The sequence below is a fragment of the Oryctolagus cuniculus genome, chromosome 1, assembly GCF_051225735.1.
Source record: "Oryctolagus cuniculus isolate XC-2025 breed Fujian yellow rabbit chromosome 1, ASM5122573v1, whole genome shotgun sequence".
NCBI lineage: Eukaryota > Metazoa > Chordata > Mammalia > Lagomorpha > Leporidae > Oryctolagus > Oryctolagus cuniculus.
The window spans coordinates 228,505,678-228,520,582 of record NC_142867.1 but is presented as its reverse complement, the minus strand read 5'-3'; the positions used below and the strand labels follow the sequence as shown (position 1 = coordinate 228,520,582).

Genomic DNA, 14,905 nt, shown 5'->3' with positions numbered 1-14,905 from the left:
ATTCTAATCATTTTCTCTCTTGTCTCTTGCTCTTGGTATCTCTTCCACCACTGCTTCTGGTTGCAGTTTCTTTTCTTTCTTTCTTTTTTTTTTTTTTTTAATTTATTTTGAGAGGTAGAGTTACAGACAGTGAGAGGGAGAGACAGAGAGAAAGGTCTTCCTTCTGTAGGTTCACTCTCCAATTGGCAGCAATGGCCAGAGCTGTGTCGATCTGAAGCCAGGAGCCAGGCGCCTCCTCCCAGTCTCCCATATGGGTACAGGGGCCCAAGGACTTGGGCCATCTTCTACTGCTCTCCCAGGCCACAGCAGAGAGCTGGATTGGAAGTGGAGCATCCAGGACTAGAATCGGCGCCCATATGGGATGCCGATGCCGCAGGTGGAGGATTAACCTGCTGTGCCATGGCACCAGCCGCTGGCTGCAGTTTCTAAAAGCATAGCTGTAACCACGTCATTGCTCAATTTAAAATCCAGTGCTTTGCACGAAGAGCTGCTGACTGGCTATGTGGCCGTGAGGTTTGCTCGGATCCAGCCATTACTGAATTGCCCACCTGACTGTATCTTTCTCCTTCTCATTCATGGCTCTTGGCCTGCTATCCCCACCACCCTTTGGTTTGGCTGCCTTTCTCTCATTATTTCCAGATTTGTCCAATGTTCATCACACGCACCCCATGGAACCTTGAAACACCTGTCATTGCATTGTCAGAACTCTCTCCCGAGGAGTGCGTACTGCTCTTGGTGAGGGTGAGACTGTCCCGTCCTCCTGGCTCAGCCTGATCCCAGCATGGCGTCTGCAGGGTCCCTGCCAGCTGAGTGAGCTGAGCTGACCGGGGCATTTCTGTCAGAGTTGTACATCATTTGATTTGTGACCACATTGAAAGTTCCTACAGGGCCAGCGCCGCGGCTCACTAGGCTAATCCTCCGCCTAGCGGCGCCGGCACACTGGGTTCTAGTCCCGGTCGGGCACCGGATTCTGTCCCGGTTGCCCCTCTTCCAGGCCAGCTCTCTGCTGTGGCCAGGGAGTGCAGTGGAGGATGGCCCAGGTGCTTGGGCCCTGCACCCCATGGGAGACCAGGAAAAGCACCTGGCTCCTGGCTCCTGCCATCGGATCAGCGCGGTGCGCTGGCCGCAGCGCGCTGGCCGCGGCGGCCATTGGAGGGTGAACCAACGGCAAAGGAAGACCTTTCTCTCTGTCTCTCTCTCTCACTGTCCACTCTGCCTGTCAAAAAAAGAAAGTTCCTACAGTGAGGGTGCTCTGGACTTTGCGGATCTGCGGATCCTTCCCGTGCCTTGTGAGTCTGCAGAAGCAGGACTGTGCAGTGGAACACAGTCGCCCCAGCCTCCCAGCATGCGCCCTGCACCTGGCTATGGTTCTATCCTCCAGGATTCCCAGCTGGGTGGGCTCTGTGTGAACATTGAGCTCCTGCTGGCTTCTCGCCCTGGTTTGAGCGTGACTGAATTTCTGTCATCACTTTCTCTATTTTCCTGAGAATTCTAGTGTGAGCTTCTTTCTTACCTTCGTTGTGACCTGTGAACAGCTTGACTTCATTTTTCCTTGTTTTCAGGTGATCACCCTTTCAGGGTCTCTGGAAATTTATGGCCAGGGCAGTCACTAGATGTGTTGTCTGACAGAGAGGGAGAGATATCACTACGATCTTACAGTATTTGAGGCAGCTTGGTTTTCTTTTTGAGGTTTATGAGTATATTTCTTGCTTTCTTTAAACCCAGTCTTTCTTGTTTTTTTTTTTTTTTTTTTCTTTTTTTTTCCTCCTCTGATTACATTTGATTCAGTGCAGCCTTGGAAATATATATTTGTGCACACATGCCGTGAACACTGATTTCTCCTTGTGAGAAGCAATATGTTCTCATTTCTTTTGGTCCTCTTCCCTCTGGAAGCTTAGGGATGTTTCCTTCCATTCCTTGTCACAGATTTCTGCAAAACCACTTGCCCGCCACTGATTTTCCTAATGGTGGGCTGGGAAGACAGGCTTTGATGATGCCAGGCACGAAGGCGGCACAGATTCCTGCTGTCCTGCTTAAATAGTTGTGTGCCTTTGGGTGCCCCCAGCAGCCTTCTGAGAGCCTTGGTTCCTCGTCTGTGGAACCAAGATGGGGAGGCGACAGGGAATCTCGGTGTGTGGCTCAGATGTGGAGACGGGGGTGCCCCGTGTCGCCTTTTCTCTTCTACTCTGGAACTTGGTGACAGATCCGTCTGTGAGATTGGGGTCGGGGCATTCCTGTGCTCTTCATCCCTGCCACAGTGCTTGCACAGGGCACTGTCCTCTTTTCCTGTAGCGGGTTAGTACTGTGTTCCTGAGTGACCCGGCTCTCCAGGGTTTTCCTCGTTCTGTGCTTGCCTTTTCTGATCTCTGGCGGGCTCTGACACCTCTTTTCCTACCCACGTGTTGGGAACAGGCCTTTGTACATTTGGTGGTCTGGGATAGGTCCTGTTGGCAGCTCCCCTAAACACAAGCACCTCTCTTCACATCCCATGCCCCCAGCAAGTGCTTCCTTCATTATCTGCATCACCTGGAGAGGCTGTGTGCATGCACGTGCACACAAACCATGGAGGAAAGAAGCAGCAGCTCTGGACCTTAAGCCACGGCCCTCGCCGGCCTCCCTGCGCTGTGGCACACTTGGCAGCAGTGCGGCTCAGGTATGCTTAGCAACCCCGGGGTGTTTTCCTCAGGCAGGCTCTGTCTACCAAACAGATCATGCCAAACCCAAAACTTGGACACCTTTGCTTTTGTCACACAGCCCAGTCTGAAAAACATGAATGAGTTTTTTCCACTACGAAAGATGTAGCTACACGTGGGATACATCAGGTCTGTTACACAGTACAGGAAGCATACTGCTTGGTTGCAGAGGTGGGTTGAGTTGGGTTTTAAGCACTTTTTTGAGCTCTTTAAATTTATTCAACCATCAGCCGTTAATGACTCCTTCAGGCCGCATCAGTGGCTTGCTTGGAACTTCAGCCTGTCCACAGGCCATGGAAAGCATGGCATTCTTCCCTATGTTAACTGTCTTTGAAAGGTCCTGAGTTGGGACTGGTGCAGGTGTGGATTTTTCACCACTTGATGTGGCTCTTAAAATTTGAGTTTGACAAAGTCATGCATGCATTTACAATGACTGTTCCATTTTTCCATTTGTTGACAGAAGTGCCAAGCACTGTGCTAGTTGCTGGGATACAGAGATGGAGAAGGTGGAGGTGCTCTGCACCAGAGGGGTGCAGAGTCTTCTTAGATCCAAACCCTTACCACATCCAGGCTTTGCTCTGCTCTATGGCCAATCACCAGAGCAACAGAATCTTTTTGCTAAATTTCCAATCAAATGCCGAAAGATAATACAGATTTTTCTAAGATGAATTTGGACCAACATCTTCAATTCTTGTTTAAATTTTTTGATTGACAAACAATATAGATTTGTCATACATAGCATAATTTGAAATGGCTAAATTGAGATAACTGACATGTACTTTTCCTCATACTTGTGACTGAGAGCAGTTAAACTCTGTGATTTTTCAAGACTCAGATATATGATACATTGTTGCTATCTATAATCACCATTTTGTACAATAGATGAATCTCTTCTGCCCAAAGGAAATTTTGTATCACAGGACCACAACTTCATGTTTCAGTTCTTGCTGCATTGTTTAAATGAAGAACACATTGTGGTGAAGTAAATGTAGGTTCCACAGCAGGTGGGACAGTTGAGGAGGAATGTGCAAGTTTAGCTAGGATGCCATCCCATCCACGTTCAGGAGTACCCCTGCCCCCCAGTTCCTGGTCACAGAGATGGGGTACTCTGGAAGAGGGCAGAGCCAGAGGGAGCCCTGTTCTTCATGGGGGGGGTGGGGAGACTGAGTATTTTTACCCCTTTACATCATCTCCTCAGCTACATAAATGGAATATATTTTCTAGCAAATAGTCTATTTAATTCTTTTTAAATTCTTCAGAAAATTTTAGTTACAAATTAATTTTTCAAGTGACTGGCCATTTATGTGTGTTTTCACATTTCAAAGCTGTATGAGAATAGCTTGCTAGGTTTGCAGTCGAATACGTATTTAATATTTTGCCTGTCTCGCTACAAGTAACACACTGTTCAGTATGCGTAGCTGAACATTCAAATGGAGAGGGTTTATTTAAAGAGGATTAATTCGCTGTTGAGCTGTCCAGGATGCCTGCTGGGCAGCACCCCTGCATTTCACTCTGGCGACATCCCCAATCTCAGGATCACTTTAGTGAGAAGAGAAAGTCGATTGTAACCATAGACAAGAATAATGTGGAGAAGTTTCTTTGCAGCACTATTTTGGATCTGCACCATAGTGGAGGCCGAGGTAATCTATCAGTGTGTGAGTGTCTACAAAATGCAACTCTCTAGATAACAGGTTTAAAGTAAAGATTTAATACAGCCTCCATCTCCTGTGATGTTGCAGTGACAGTTTAAAACTCATTCTCTAAATCTCAGCAGACTTTATAGCTAGCAGTGGGCCAATATAAAGTTTAATAGCATTACAACACATAAATCATCTTTTAAAGATGCTACTAGTAGCTCCAATATTAAATGCACACAATCGTCTGTGTTATAAATAATTTATCAAACACCGTTTCAGATTAGCCTTCCATGCTGAGTTATTTATTTTAGCCTTTTCTGTACGATTCCTAAGGCACTTTTTGAAAGATCCATTACTGGTCAGTTTAATGAACTTGGGGGTCTGTTTTGTCCCCTCAAGCACTCGGGTACAGCTGTGGTGACCATTACGTGGCCGACGCAGACCTCTCTGTGCCTTTTACAAGTGCTGCCCATTTGTCATGTAGCGGTAAATGGAGCTGCACATTGGAGTCCAGGGACACATTGTGCGATGCAGTGATGGAGACAAACAGATAGCTCTATAAAGTGCTGCTTGTCACAGCTGACTTGCAGCACAGTACATCACTCTTAGTGTAATCTCATTTAAGGAGCAGGGGTGGCCCGGGGGACTGATATTCCCAGTTAGTTTGGTCTTTGTAGCCATAAAGCAGGAAGTGTTCCTTTTATATTCTCTGAACTTTTAGGGAGTGTGCTTTTTGCTTGGATTAATTATTACAGGAACTTCTCCATGGCACCGTGTGACGATCTGTCAGCAGGTTTTTTGGATCTCCTTCTCCTGGTCTGGGGTTTGGCACAGGCAGTCACTATGTGGAGACAAACTGTTTGTGGGAGCCCTCTGGCTTGCTTTATTAAATAAGTTCCCAGTTATTAAGCAGTGGCTATGTGCCAGACTCTATTGAAGGTGCTTTCTCTACCTTGATTCTAATTTTTGCAGTGATCCTGTGAGGAAGGATTTTTTTTTAACCATATTGCAGAGGAGGAAGGTAAACTCAGGGAGGTAAAGTGACCCGTCCCAGGTTGCACAGCAGTAAGTAGGAGACTCAGATGCAAACTCAGCCTGGCTGCCTCCATGTCTACAAGATGGGGAACCTGGGTTCCCTGGCTGCCATTCGGGGTCACGGTAGTTTTGGCTTAGCGTATCAAAGTTAAGGGAAGCTGCCATTGGCTTGGAGAGGGGCTGAGTTCTGCTGGGCCATCTACACGCTGAATCCCAGTTCCCTTGTGACTTGTGACATAAATCCGTGAGCAGCTGCTGGGGGAGGTTGCTTGCCCTGGCAGTGGGAGGGAGTGTCGCACCTGGGTCTGACCAGCTGGGGTCACGGACTCTGCAGCACCCCAGTTGGAGCCCCTTCTTAGCAGCTGTCCTCGGGCAGATGCTTCCCAGGACTCGGATCACTCGGCATCTTCCAGAAGAGGCAGGTGCAATTTCCCTATGAAAAGTTAGAAACAGTGTTTCCTGCATTCATTATGGACCAGAGACAGATGAAAACGTGGTGTTTTCCCCACCTCTTGTCTTTAGCCTGTGGTTTTTCATGGTGGTTTTCTTAAGTGTTTGTTAGCACATGCTAAACACAAAAGTTGTTTAATTGTGAAATTCCGCTATAAAGAAAGCAGAGTGTGGATATGCCTGGTAGCATATTTGCATATGTGTCTGGAATTCTGTATGTGGAACACTGTGATCAAATAATGAGCACATGAGGCAGTTCCTGGAACACAGTAGGTCAGCATGAATGTTTGTTGAGGATGCTGTGTAAGGAATGGGCAGACAAGAGAAGCTTGGTAATTCTCACCCTTTTTGTCTCATGAGGGTTTTGTTGGTGAGAGGGTGGACTATGAAAATAAGACCTCAGGGCTCTGTGCCCATCTCAGACCGTGCATTGTGGAAATGCTACTTCCACCTGACGGAGAGTGAAGAAGGTCCTTCATGTGGTCATTTGCATATTTGGGGGAGCATTGTTGAGAAACACGATGTTTCCCACCCCCAGCAGAAATGACCCTCAAGGGAGCTGTTAGTTGGCCCAAACAGACATTGGCAATGAACGTCCATCTTTCTCTTAAACTTGCCTAGGGTCTGAGGACCTTGGGTGTGGGAAGAGACACAGTCTGCATCAGGAAGCTGGTGTCCAGCATCGTGCCTGGCTGAGGAGCCTCCGCAGCCATGCCGTGGCCTGACTCCATCCTGCTGGGCCAGCTCGGCTGTGTGCTTGCTAGTGCGTGACCTTGGGTGCTGCTAGGCTCACTCGTAGGCATAGTTTCTGGCAGTGTCAACTGCAGAAGAAGTTTGTGGAGCAGGGAGGAGTAAAATGATTCTGGCCATCCAAGTTCCCGCCCTAGTTCTCAGCATGTGACAGTAGGTGCCCAGGGGAAGGAAGGGTCACGCCATCCCCACAGGAGGAGGTGGGGTGGGGCAAGCTGTGGGATTTACTTCCTTAAGGTTACCTTCCCTAGAATTGGTGGGGAGAAAAGAAATATAGAAGATGTATATTCCCATTTCTTAAAAGTCTTTACACTTAAGAGCACACATGATAATTTGATGAATAAATCAAACTATACATATTTCAGAATCTGCACATTTTAAAGCTGTATCAGTTATCTACTCACATTACAGGATGTTTGCAGAATAGAGTAAGAATCACGTGTAATCTCACAGTGCTGTCAGCTTACTGCTTGCTGTCTGTGCCCAGTTGGATTGATTGACACTAGATATGCATGTCCAATATATGTATGTTTTAATATCCTCTAAAGCCTTCCCATTCCCATCATCAAATGAAATCATTTGGGAAATTTAATTTTTTTGAGAGGCAGAGATGGAAGGACAGGTATAAAAAGAGAGCGAAAGACGGAGGAACCTAGAGAGAGCCTTGTATTGGCTGAGACAGGGCCAGGCTGAAGCTGGAAGCCGGGAACTAAATCCAGGTGGGTGACGAGCCCAGTAACTTGAGTCTTCATTGCAGCCTACCAGGGTCTACATTAGCAGGAAGCTGGAGTGGGGAACTAGAGCTGGGAATTGACCGTAGCCACTCCAGGTGTCGTAACTGCTAGGGTGAACACCGCTCCCCATTTGAGAACCCTGAAGCTGCAGGCCTGCACGGTGCTGCCAGGGTTTGTGAGTCCGTTAGTGCCGACGCTGGATCAAGGTGCCAGCAACACTGAGGAGGAAATGAAGCTGCAGAGGAGCTGGTAGACAGGAGCGCGGCGGGGATAAGCAGGGTGCGCCCCGGTGCGCACACGTGCTCACACGCATGCCCGCATGCGCCTAGGCTCGGGTAACCGGCGAAGCTAGCTGGGATGAGGTTTCATTTGCTCAGTCAGTGGTTGGATTTTGCTGTCTGTGCCATGGCTTCAGCAGCGGCCATCTCCTTACCTAAGGTGCTTTCTTTGCCGCCCACCCTGGTTTCTGGTAAGGCTTTGGAATCCCAGGAGAGAATTTGGGATCCTGATTGAACACATTCTCCCAAGACTGTAGATGTGCAAGAGAACACCTGGCTTCACCGGCCTCACGTAGGTACCACTCGGGGGTGAACGAACCTGGAAGATGAAAATCAAAAGAATGCAGAGCCCCTGCTGTTGGTTTGCTGAGGATCCCACTTCCCACAGAGCCTTCCTGTCCTCCTCTGAGTCTGTAGAGGGCGCTCGTGTTCCTGGAATCCCAGCCTGACGGGGTAGACACAGAAGCAGGAGCCCTGAGTGGGCCCAGATCTTCTCACAACTTAGGCCGGTGAATCTGCCGTTTGAGGATCTCAAGCTGGACTTTGGGGTGGAGTGCTTGGGTTGAGCTTGCGTGTTTATGGCCTCCCATGCCCCCAAGGATTGGGAAGGGGGTTCAGCACAGGTTAGATTCCTTTCTTTGGGAGGTTGGTCAGTTTGTCTTTGTTGAGTCAAGAGCTTGAACGTGGGTGTTCCCCAGCTGCTACCTGCTAGTGTCCGGTGCTGTTTTCTGAGTGCCTGGGGCTCTCTTTGAAGCGTTGCTGACCCAACCAGTATGTGTGCAGTTCCTTCTCCATCGTCCTGTAATGTTTATCACAATGCCTCATACTGCTGGGATCTGATGCCCCACTGGACTCTCTGCCTAGAGGGTCAGGATTCTGGGGCTCTTCCCTCTCTGCAGACTGGCACGTGATAGACCGTGTTGGCTAAGAAAGCAGTGCCAGTATGGGCACTGGTTCAAGTCCTGCCTGCTCCATTTCTGACCCAGCTCCCTGCTAATGGCTTGGGAGAAGCAGTGCAAGATGGTCCAAGTACTTGGGCCCCTGCACCCATGTGAGAGACCCAGACAAAGCTCCTAGCTTTGGCCTGGCCCAGCCCTGACTGTTGCAGCCATCTGAGAAGTGAACCAGCAGATGGAAGATATCCCCCCCTCCCCAACCCTTTCAAAATAAATGAATGAATCAGCAGTTAATCACCCAGTCACCAGTAACTCTTCAGCTCTTCAGACCTAGACATGTTGGTTAGAGGCACAGCAAATGAGAAGGGAGTCACAGAAGTGAATCACTGCATTGAACTTGGAGGTTTGTTCGTGGGAGGAGATGGACTCTCTTGGTAAGAGACTCCATCCCTGGCCTGCCGGCGTTCCCCCAGAATTCCTGTTTGTTGTGTTCTTTCATTCTGTGTTAACTTTCTCCATTATGTTCCAGGAAATAGTTTCAACCACTGTAGGATGTTTTAAGTCAGAGGTTAGCAAACTAAGCCTGTGGGCCAAATCCAGCCTGCCACCTGTTTTTCTAATAATTTTACTGGAACACAGTCATGCCCATCTATTTATGGGCTGTGCATGGCCCTTTTGTGCTGCCATGACGGTGTTGAGTACTTGTGACAGAAGACTTTATGCCCAGAAAGCCGAAAACACTTGCTTCCTACCCTCTACAAGACAAGCATAGTGCCCCGTTGGAGGTGATACAGGTCCCCGTGCTGTGGTGGTGGCATCTGTGAAGCAGTGCTGGGCGAGGCGTGCATGGGGAGGGGTTTGGAGGGCCCAGTCTAGATGTAGAGTGGGCGCTACATCTGGAACACAGGCGTTGGAAGCAGTGCCTCCTCCGGTGAGTCTGCACGCCGTGTGTGCAGGCGCTTGGTGACAGAGCAGTCCTCAGTTCTGGCTGTGTCGTCACTGCTGCTGTTCTCTCGCAGGAGGAGGAGGCCAAGAAGCTGGTGAGTGAAGCCATTGCAGCTGGCGTCTTCAACGACCTGGGCTCCGGCAGCAACATCGACCTCTGTGTCATCAGCAAGAGCAAGCTGGATTTCCTCCGCCCGTACACAGTGCCCAACAAGAAGGGGACCAGGTGAGCAGACACGACAGTCTTCTCTCCCCGTGTCCCTTGGCTTTGTGGCCACCTTTGAGATTGCTGTAGCAGCTGCACAGCTGTCACTGGTTCTCTCCCACGTGTCTCTCCCACCGCAGTCAGCTGTGCCCAGAGACTCTGGAGGCACTGTTTGCTTTATGGTGGCGGGCTGCAGAGCACTGGTGGGAGAGGCAGAACGGGCCACAGGGAGCCTGGGCTGCAGCTGGGGAGTGGAGATTTAAGAATCTCGGGGTTCTGTGGAAGGCTGCGTTGGTCAGGGGAGCCAGCCCTTCGCTTTTCCTGTGGTCCAAGGCTCCTGATAGCGCTAAAGCAGTGGGTTGGAGTCTCTGAGCATCAGTCTTGGAGCTTGTGGTGTTTGCCCTGCCACAGGAAGTCGTGTCATTGAGCCCGTCGTGTTTGTGCAGGCCCAGCTCAGAGCAGTGGCACAGGGCATGGGGCTGTGGGGGGCCATGCTGAACAGATGCCTCGCGGTGTTGGCTGCGGACCATCCTGGAGCCTGAGCAGCTCAGGAGATGGCTCCCTGGGCTCTGCCTCTACCCTCTGTGCTCAGCTCATGCAGCCATATCTATAAGCCTGCTACCTCCATTCAGCCTGCAGCAAGGCCAGAGGCTGGCAGGCACTTCCCCTTCTAGAACACACGCACGCAGCTCCACAGCAGGCCCGAGTCACAGGAAGGACAGAACATTCAGAGCCAGCCTCGTGTCCATCTGCCGGGACAGGGCAGCTGAGCCGAGAGCTCTGGCACAGGGTTTGGGGACTGCCAGTGGCTTGCTTGGTGACTTTGGGCTCACTGGTCTCCCCATCTTTGATGTGTTGGAGCTAGACCTGGTGATCTGGGACAAGCCCACATAGTTCTGGGCCTTGGGCGGAGAAAAGGCTTGGCCATGCACCCTGAGGATGGGAACCCAGCTCTGCATGGCTCACTTGTGTGGGTGTCTGCAGGTGCTGCCTGACATGAACAGAGGTGACAGGGTAGGGGGAAGTGGTTCCACTCTTTCCAAGCTGGACAGTGGCCGAGGATTCTGGGACCCTGGAAGGCAGCATTTGCAGTTGCACAAGGTACCCACGCTCAGCGCAGGAGTCTTGTCCGGAAGGGAGTGCAGCAGCTGCACGTCCTGCTTCCTGGCCACTTCCCCAGCTCATCCGTGGAGCAGAATGGAAGCAGCAGCAACAGGTGGCCCCACCAGCTAGCATGGCACTCACATAGATGTGAGCCGGAAGGGGCCAGGCGTGCAGTGGGTGTGCAGCACCTGCCCTCTGGGGCGAGCTGCTGCCCGGGGGGGCTTTAGATTCAGTGTCCACACTCTGAAATCTCTGTCGCCTGGCTGTGCCAGGGACCGCTGAGAACCCTCTCCCAGAGTGGGCAGTCAGCAGGGGCAGAGCCAGAGAGAGGCCTAGGCAGGCGTCCTGTGGCCAGCAGTGCCCTGTGGATCCCTGCTGCTGTCTGCGGACTGCTGAGAGCAGGTGCTGTCCGCACGCTGCCCCGACAGCAAGGTGCTGTTCACACGCACGACGGGGCATACAGGGTCAGCATGGTGGGGATGAGCGGCTGCAGGGACAGAGCTGTTGCTGCTGCTGTCTGAATCCACAAAAGGGGGTCGTGGGGGTGTGGGGAAAGGTTCTGCAGAGACTGCCCCGGCTCCCGACCAGACTGAACGCCGCTCTGTTCTGCGTCCTGCTCCCTCTGAGCCTCAGTGCCCATTCGAGAGGGTGGGTGTTTGAGCACAGCCAGCGGCCTTCTGTTTGTGCTGCCAGGTTGACAGAAATAGTGTCCCAGCTAGGACAGAGTAGGGCAGTCAGGTGTGTGTTCCATTCGACGCTATCATGAATGAACCATTCAGAAGTCACATGTTGCAGAGGCTGCCTGCCTGCAGGAGGGCCCAGCAGGGTCAGGCAGTTCCCCTTCCTTGAGTGTTGAGAGGGGTCTGCCCTGGAGCACAGGTACACTGTGCTTCCAGTGGTTTTTAGAATGTGTGATGTCATAGTGAAGTCGTCTTGTAGCTGACAGAGGACAACAGCTGTTGGATGAGGGGTTCTGCAGGTGCCTTAGCATGCTGGGCCATTCCAGCACGTGCAGGGGTGGCGAGGCAGGGAAGGACATGGTGCTCGCTCAGTGCCACAGGCACTGACTCACCCCTGCGAGTGTACTGTAGGTGCCTATGGTTGTCCCCACTTTGTAGTACAGGAGCACTGGAGGAAAGGGAGCCCCCCCGGCCACCCCACTGGAGGCAGACCCTAACTCCATGCTTCTGTTGCCACACACCAGGTCTGGCCGGTACAGGTGTGAGAAGGGGACCACTGCGGTCCTCTCCGAGAAGGTCACCGCGCTGGAAATCGAGGTGCTGGAGGAGACCGTGCAGACCATGGACACGTCCTGAGGGCACCAGCGCCGGGCACCAGCAGCCCCGAGACACACTCGTCTCATTGATGTCAGCTGAATGAAACTCAATAAAATATGGGAACCAGATTGGGTGGCTGAAGCCTGGGGACCGTGTGGTTTTTTGGTAAACTCCCCTCCCACCCCCCGGGCCCCTGGCTGCGGCCCCCTCACACCAGCGTGGTGCAGTGGCACCGCCCGAAACAGTAGGCCTCGGTGCTGCCAGAAGCGGGGCTGGGTTGCCCTGCCTCTGCAGGTAAACCTTTACAGCAGGCGTGCTCTCCTTTTGAAGGGCTCAGGGCAGCAGCAGCCAGAGAGGAGGAAACGCTAGGGGTGGACCTCCTGAGCGCCGCACTAATGGGTGGGGGGGAGGGGGAGTCAGCCTCACCTTAGCTGAGTGAAATCGGACAGACACCGCTTGGGCCGGTTTGACAGAAATCAGAGGGATGTCCTGGGCTCCCTGGTTGGTAGTAGTCAGGACCTGGTCTCTGACACACTCGGGCTCCGACTGCTGACTGCGCAGCCGCGGAGGGGCTGCTGCTCTCTTGCCTGCAGAGTCGGGGCAGGCAGAGAGCACCAGCGGACCCGGGAGGGGCTCTGGGGGTGTCTGCAGAGCTCTGGAATTAGAACTTTTGATGGTAGGTGCTGGGTCGGAGACGAGGACTTGACTCCCCTGGAGAGAACATTCCAGGGTGAGCCCACTCACAGGAAACCACTGGAGTGTGCTAGGGACAACAATGGGGTTATTGAGGGCAGCACTTGGCTGATGAGTATGAAAGTTATTTGGGGAGCTTAAAAAAATTCCAGGATTACTCAGAATGTCTGGGGCCTGGGCAGGGATGTTTTTACAGGCTCCTTGAGAAACTGGGCTGTGTAACACTTTTTACATTGAAGTCTAGAATCTGCTGGTTTAGGAGAGAAAAGTGGCAGGGTTTTAAAGTCACCCACAAATTGCACTTTCACAGAAGGAACTCCTCTCACCCCGTTTTATTTCAAACCTGGAGAACAAGTACAGAGCAAAGGCCGCAACCGGAGACAGACAACCTCTCACGCCTGCAGCGTTCACACACGGGGACAGAGCAGTGCCCAGCCGGGGTCCCCAGAGAGGCCGATCAGCGAGGTCACTACAGGCAGCCAGGTGAGTACCAGGAAGCAGCTGACCAAAACACCGAGGGTGGGGCCCTCGTCTGGAGGGCTGAGCTGTCGCCAAGTCAGAGGCAACAGCACAGGCCCTTTGAGGATTAATTTGAGTACAAAAACAAAATGCAGACTACCCCTCCAGAGCTTGAGGTTTCCTGAAGTTCACATTTATAAATTAATCTTCACAGTTAATCCTCTTTGGGAATAAGAAATAAGCGAACATATTTCCAGTTTCCTACACAAAATACAGTTGTACTTTAATTCTTGACTTAGGCGGTTCTGGGAAGGAGTGAGGGCTACCGGCTTTGGGTCAGCTAACAGTATGTTCACTAACTTGCGTATCTTACCTCAAATGCTGTCAGCAGTGCTGTGTGGAGACCGTCAGTCCCATTTTACAGATGAGGAAGCTGAGGCTCAGAAAGGCTAAGATTGCCCAAAGTCACGCTAGGAAGTTGCAGAACCAAAACTTGTAAGACAGGCCAAGGGCAAAGTCCTTAGGTTTGGTTGGTTTGTTTGGTATCCCGTGCTGCCTTCCCACGGAGGACAACACGTAACACTGATCACGGAACGAGCACTGGCCTTCAGGGAGGTGACCATGCCCGGTGCACGGCAGGTGTTGGGGAGGAGATGGCTGCACTGCACTGCCAGGAACTGTGCCTGGCCTCCGGGTGCCACGTGCCTTGCGAAGCTCTGTGCCAGGTGCCAGGTTCTCATCGTTCAAGGTATAAAACGTAGGTAAAACAGGAGCCAAATTCTACTCTACTCAAAGTTATCTCCACTCTACCCCTTTATAACAGAGCAAGTTAAACACACAGCTTGATGGGAAAGATACTAAGAACTACACTGAACTCGCTAGTAACCATCTGCAGAGGCTAACTATACACATCCCCAGTCTCCTGCTAGTGACCTGAACAGGCCACGGGGGCAGTTCCTAGCGATTCACATTACAACCCAGAGACAAGGGGCCGCAGCGGCTCTGCAGCCACCTGCCCTTGTCACCAACCAGCTGAGAGCGTCCGCAACAGAAGGAGGAAAGGACTCGACGTGACCGGCGCCGTGCGGTGCCCGGCGTCCCTGCCCCAGCGTCTGCAGCGCACAGCTGCCCCGGGGACCTGCTGCACTCTGGTCTTGGCTGTTCTAGGCTACCGGGGGCCACTTGGAGAGAAGTCTCAAGTAAGGCAAAGTGGTGTTGGCTTTCGATGAGGCAGGCGTGTCCACGTTCAGGTGCTGGACGTCCAGACATGCATCTGCTTGGCAACCTGGTGCACATAGCCGATGTCCGGTCTCTGGTCAGGGTCGGGATAGATGCACATGCTGACCAGTTCCCGTAACTGCAAGGGAGAGAGCGGTGGACTGAGGCCTCGCGGCAGCTGGGATGGTCCCCATGTAAGCTGAAGGATGGTACTGAGGGGGCGGTGGGCACACGGTCCTTGGAGGCCTGGACAGTATGCCTCCATGTAATTTTGAATACATTCTGACTGCACAGCACTGGGACAATGTGTGCACGCACCTGCTGTCAGTCATGCAGAGGACACAACTCGAGGCAGGAGCTTACTGATCATAATAAATGCATCGCCATGCAGCAGGCTGCAGCCCGCCCACCCCCGGCCTCTTTATTGTGCTCATGAAAGCCGGAGCTTTTAATTATACAGACACTGAAGGCTGTGCCGCCCGAGGTGGGGGAGGGGGCCTGCGCCTCTGATCACCTCACGCTTTTCCGATG

At 52.0% G+C, this 14,905-nt stretch overlaps 2 protein-coding genes across 3 annotated transcripts in view; one reads left to right on the top strand and one right to left on the bottom strand.

Annotated features, from left to right (window-relative positions):
• The window catches only part of PSMB7 (proteasome 20S subunit beta 7), a 67,986-nt gene extending 55,841 nt beyond the window's left edge, over positions 1–12,145 (top strand). For both annotated transcript variants that reach the window (XM_051840570.3, XM_089302449.1), the window contains 2 exons: positions 9,493–9,644; positions 11,932–12,145. In XM_051840570.3, coding sequence (XP_051696530.3) covers positions 9,493–9,644; positions 11,932–12,043 — 264 coding nt within the window. In that variant the 3' untranslated portion in view covers positions 12,044–12,145. The remainder of the gene's footprint in view (positions 1–9,492; positions 9,645–11,931) is intronic.
• Positions 12,146–13,014: 869 nt separating this feature from the next.
• The window catches only part of NEK6 (NIMA related kinase 6), a 70,622-nt gene continuing 68,731 nt past the window's right edge, over positions 13,015–14,905 (bottom strand). Inside the window, exon 10 of the mRNA XM_070056690.2 lies at positions 13,015–14,513. Coding sequence (XP_069912791.1) covers positions 14,403–14,513 — 111 coding nt within the window. The 3' untranslated portion in view covers positions 13,015–14,402. The remainder of the gene's footprint in view (positions 14,514–14,905) is intronic.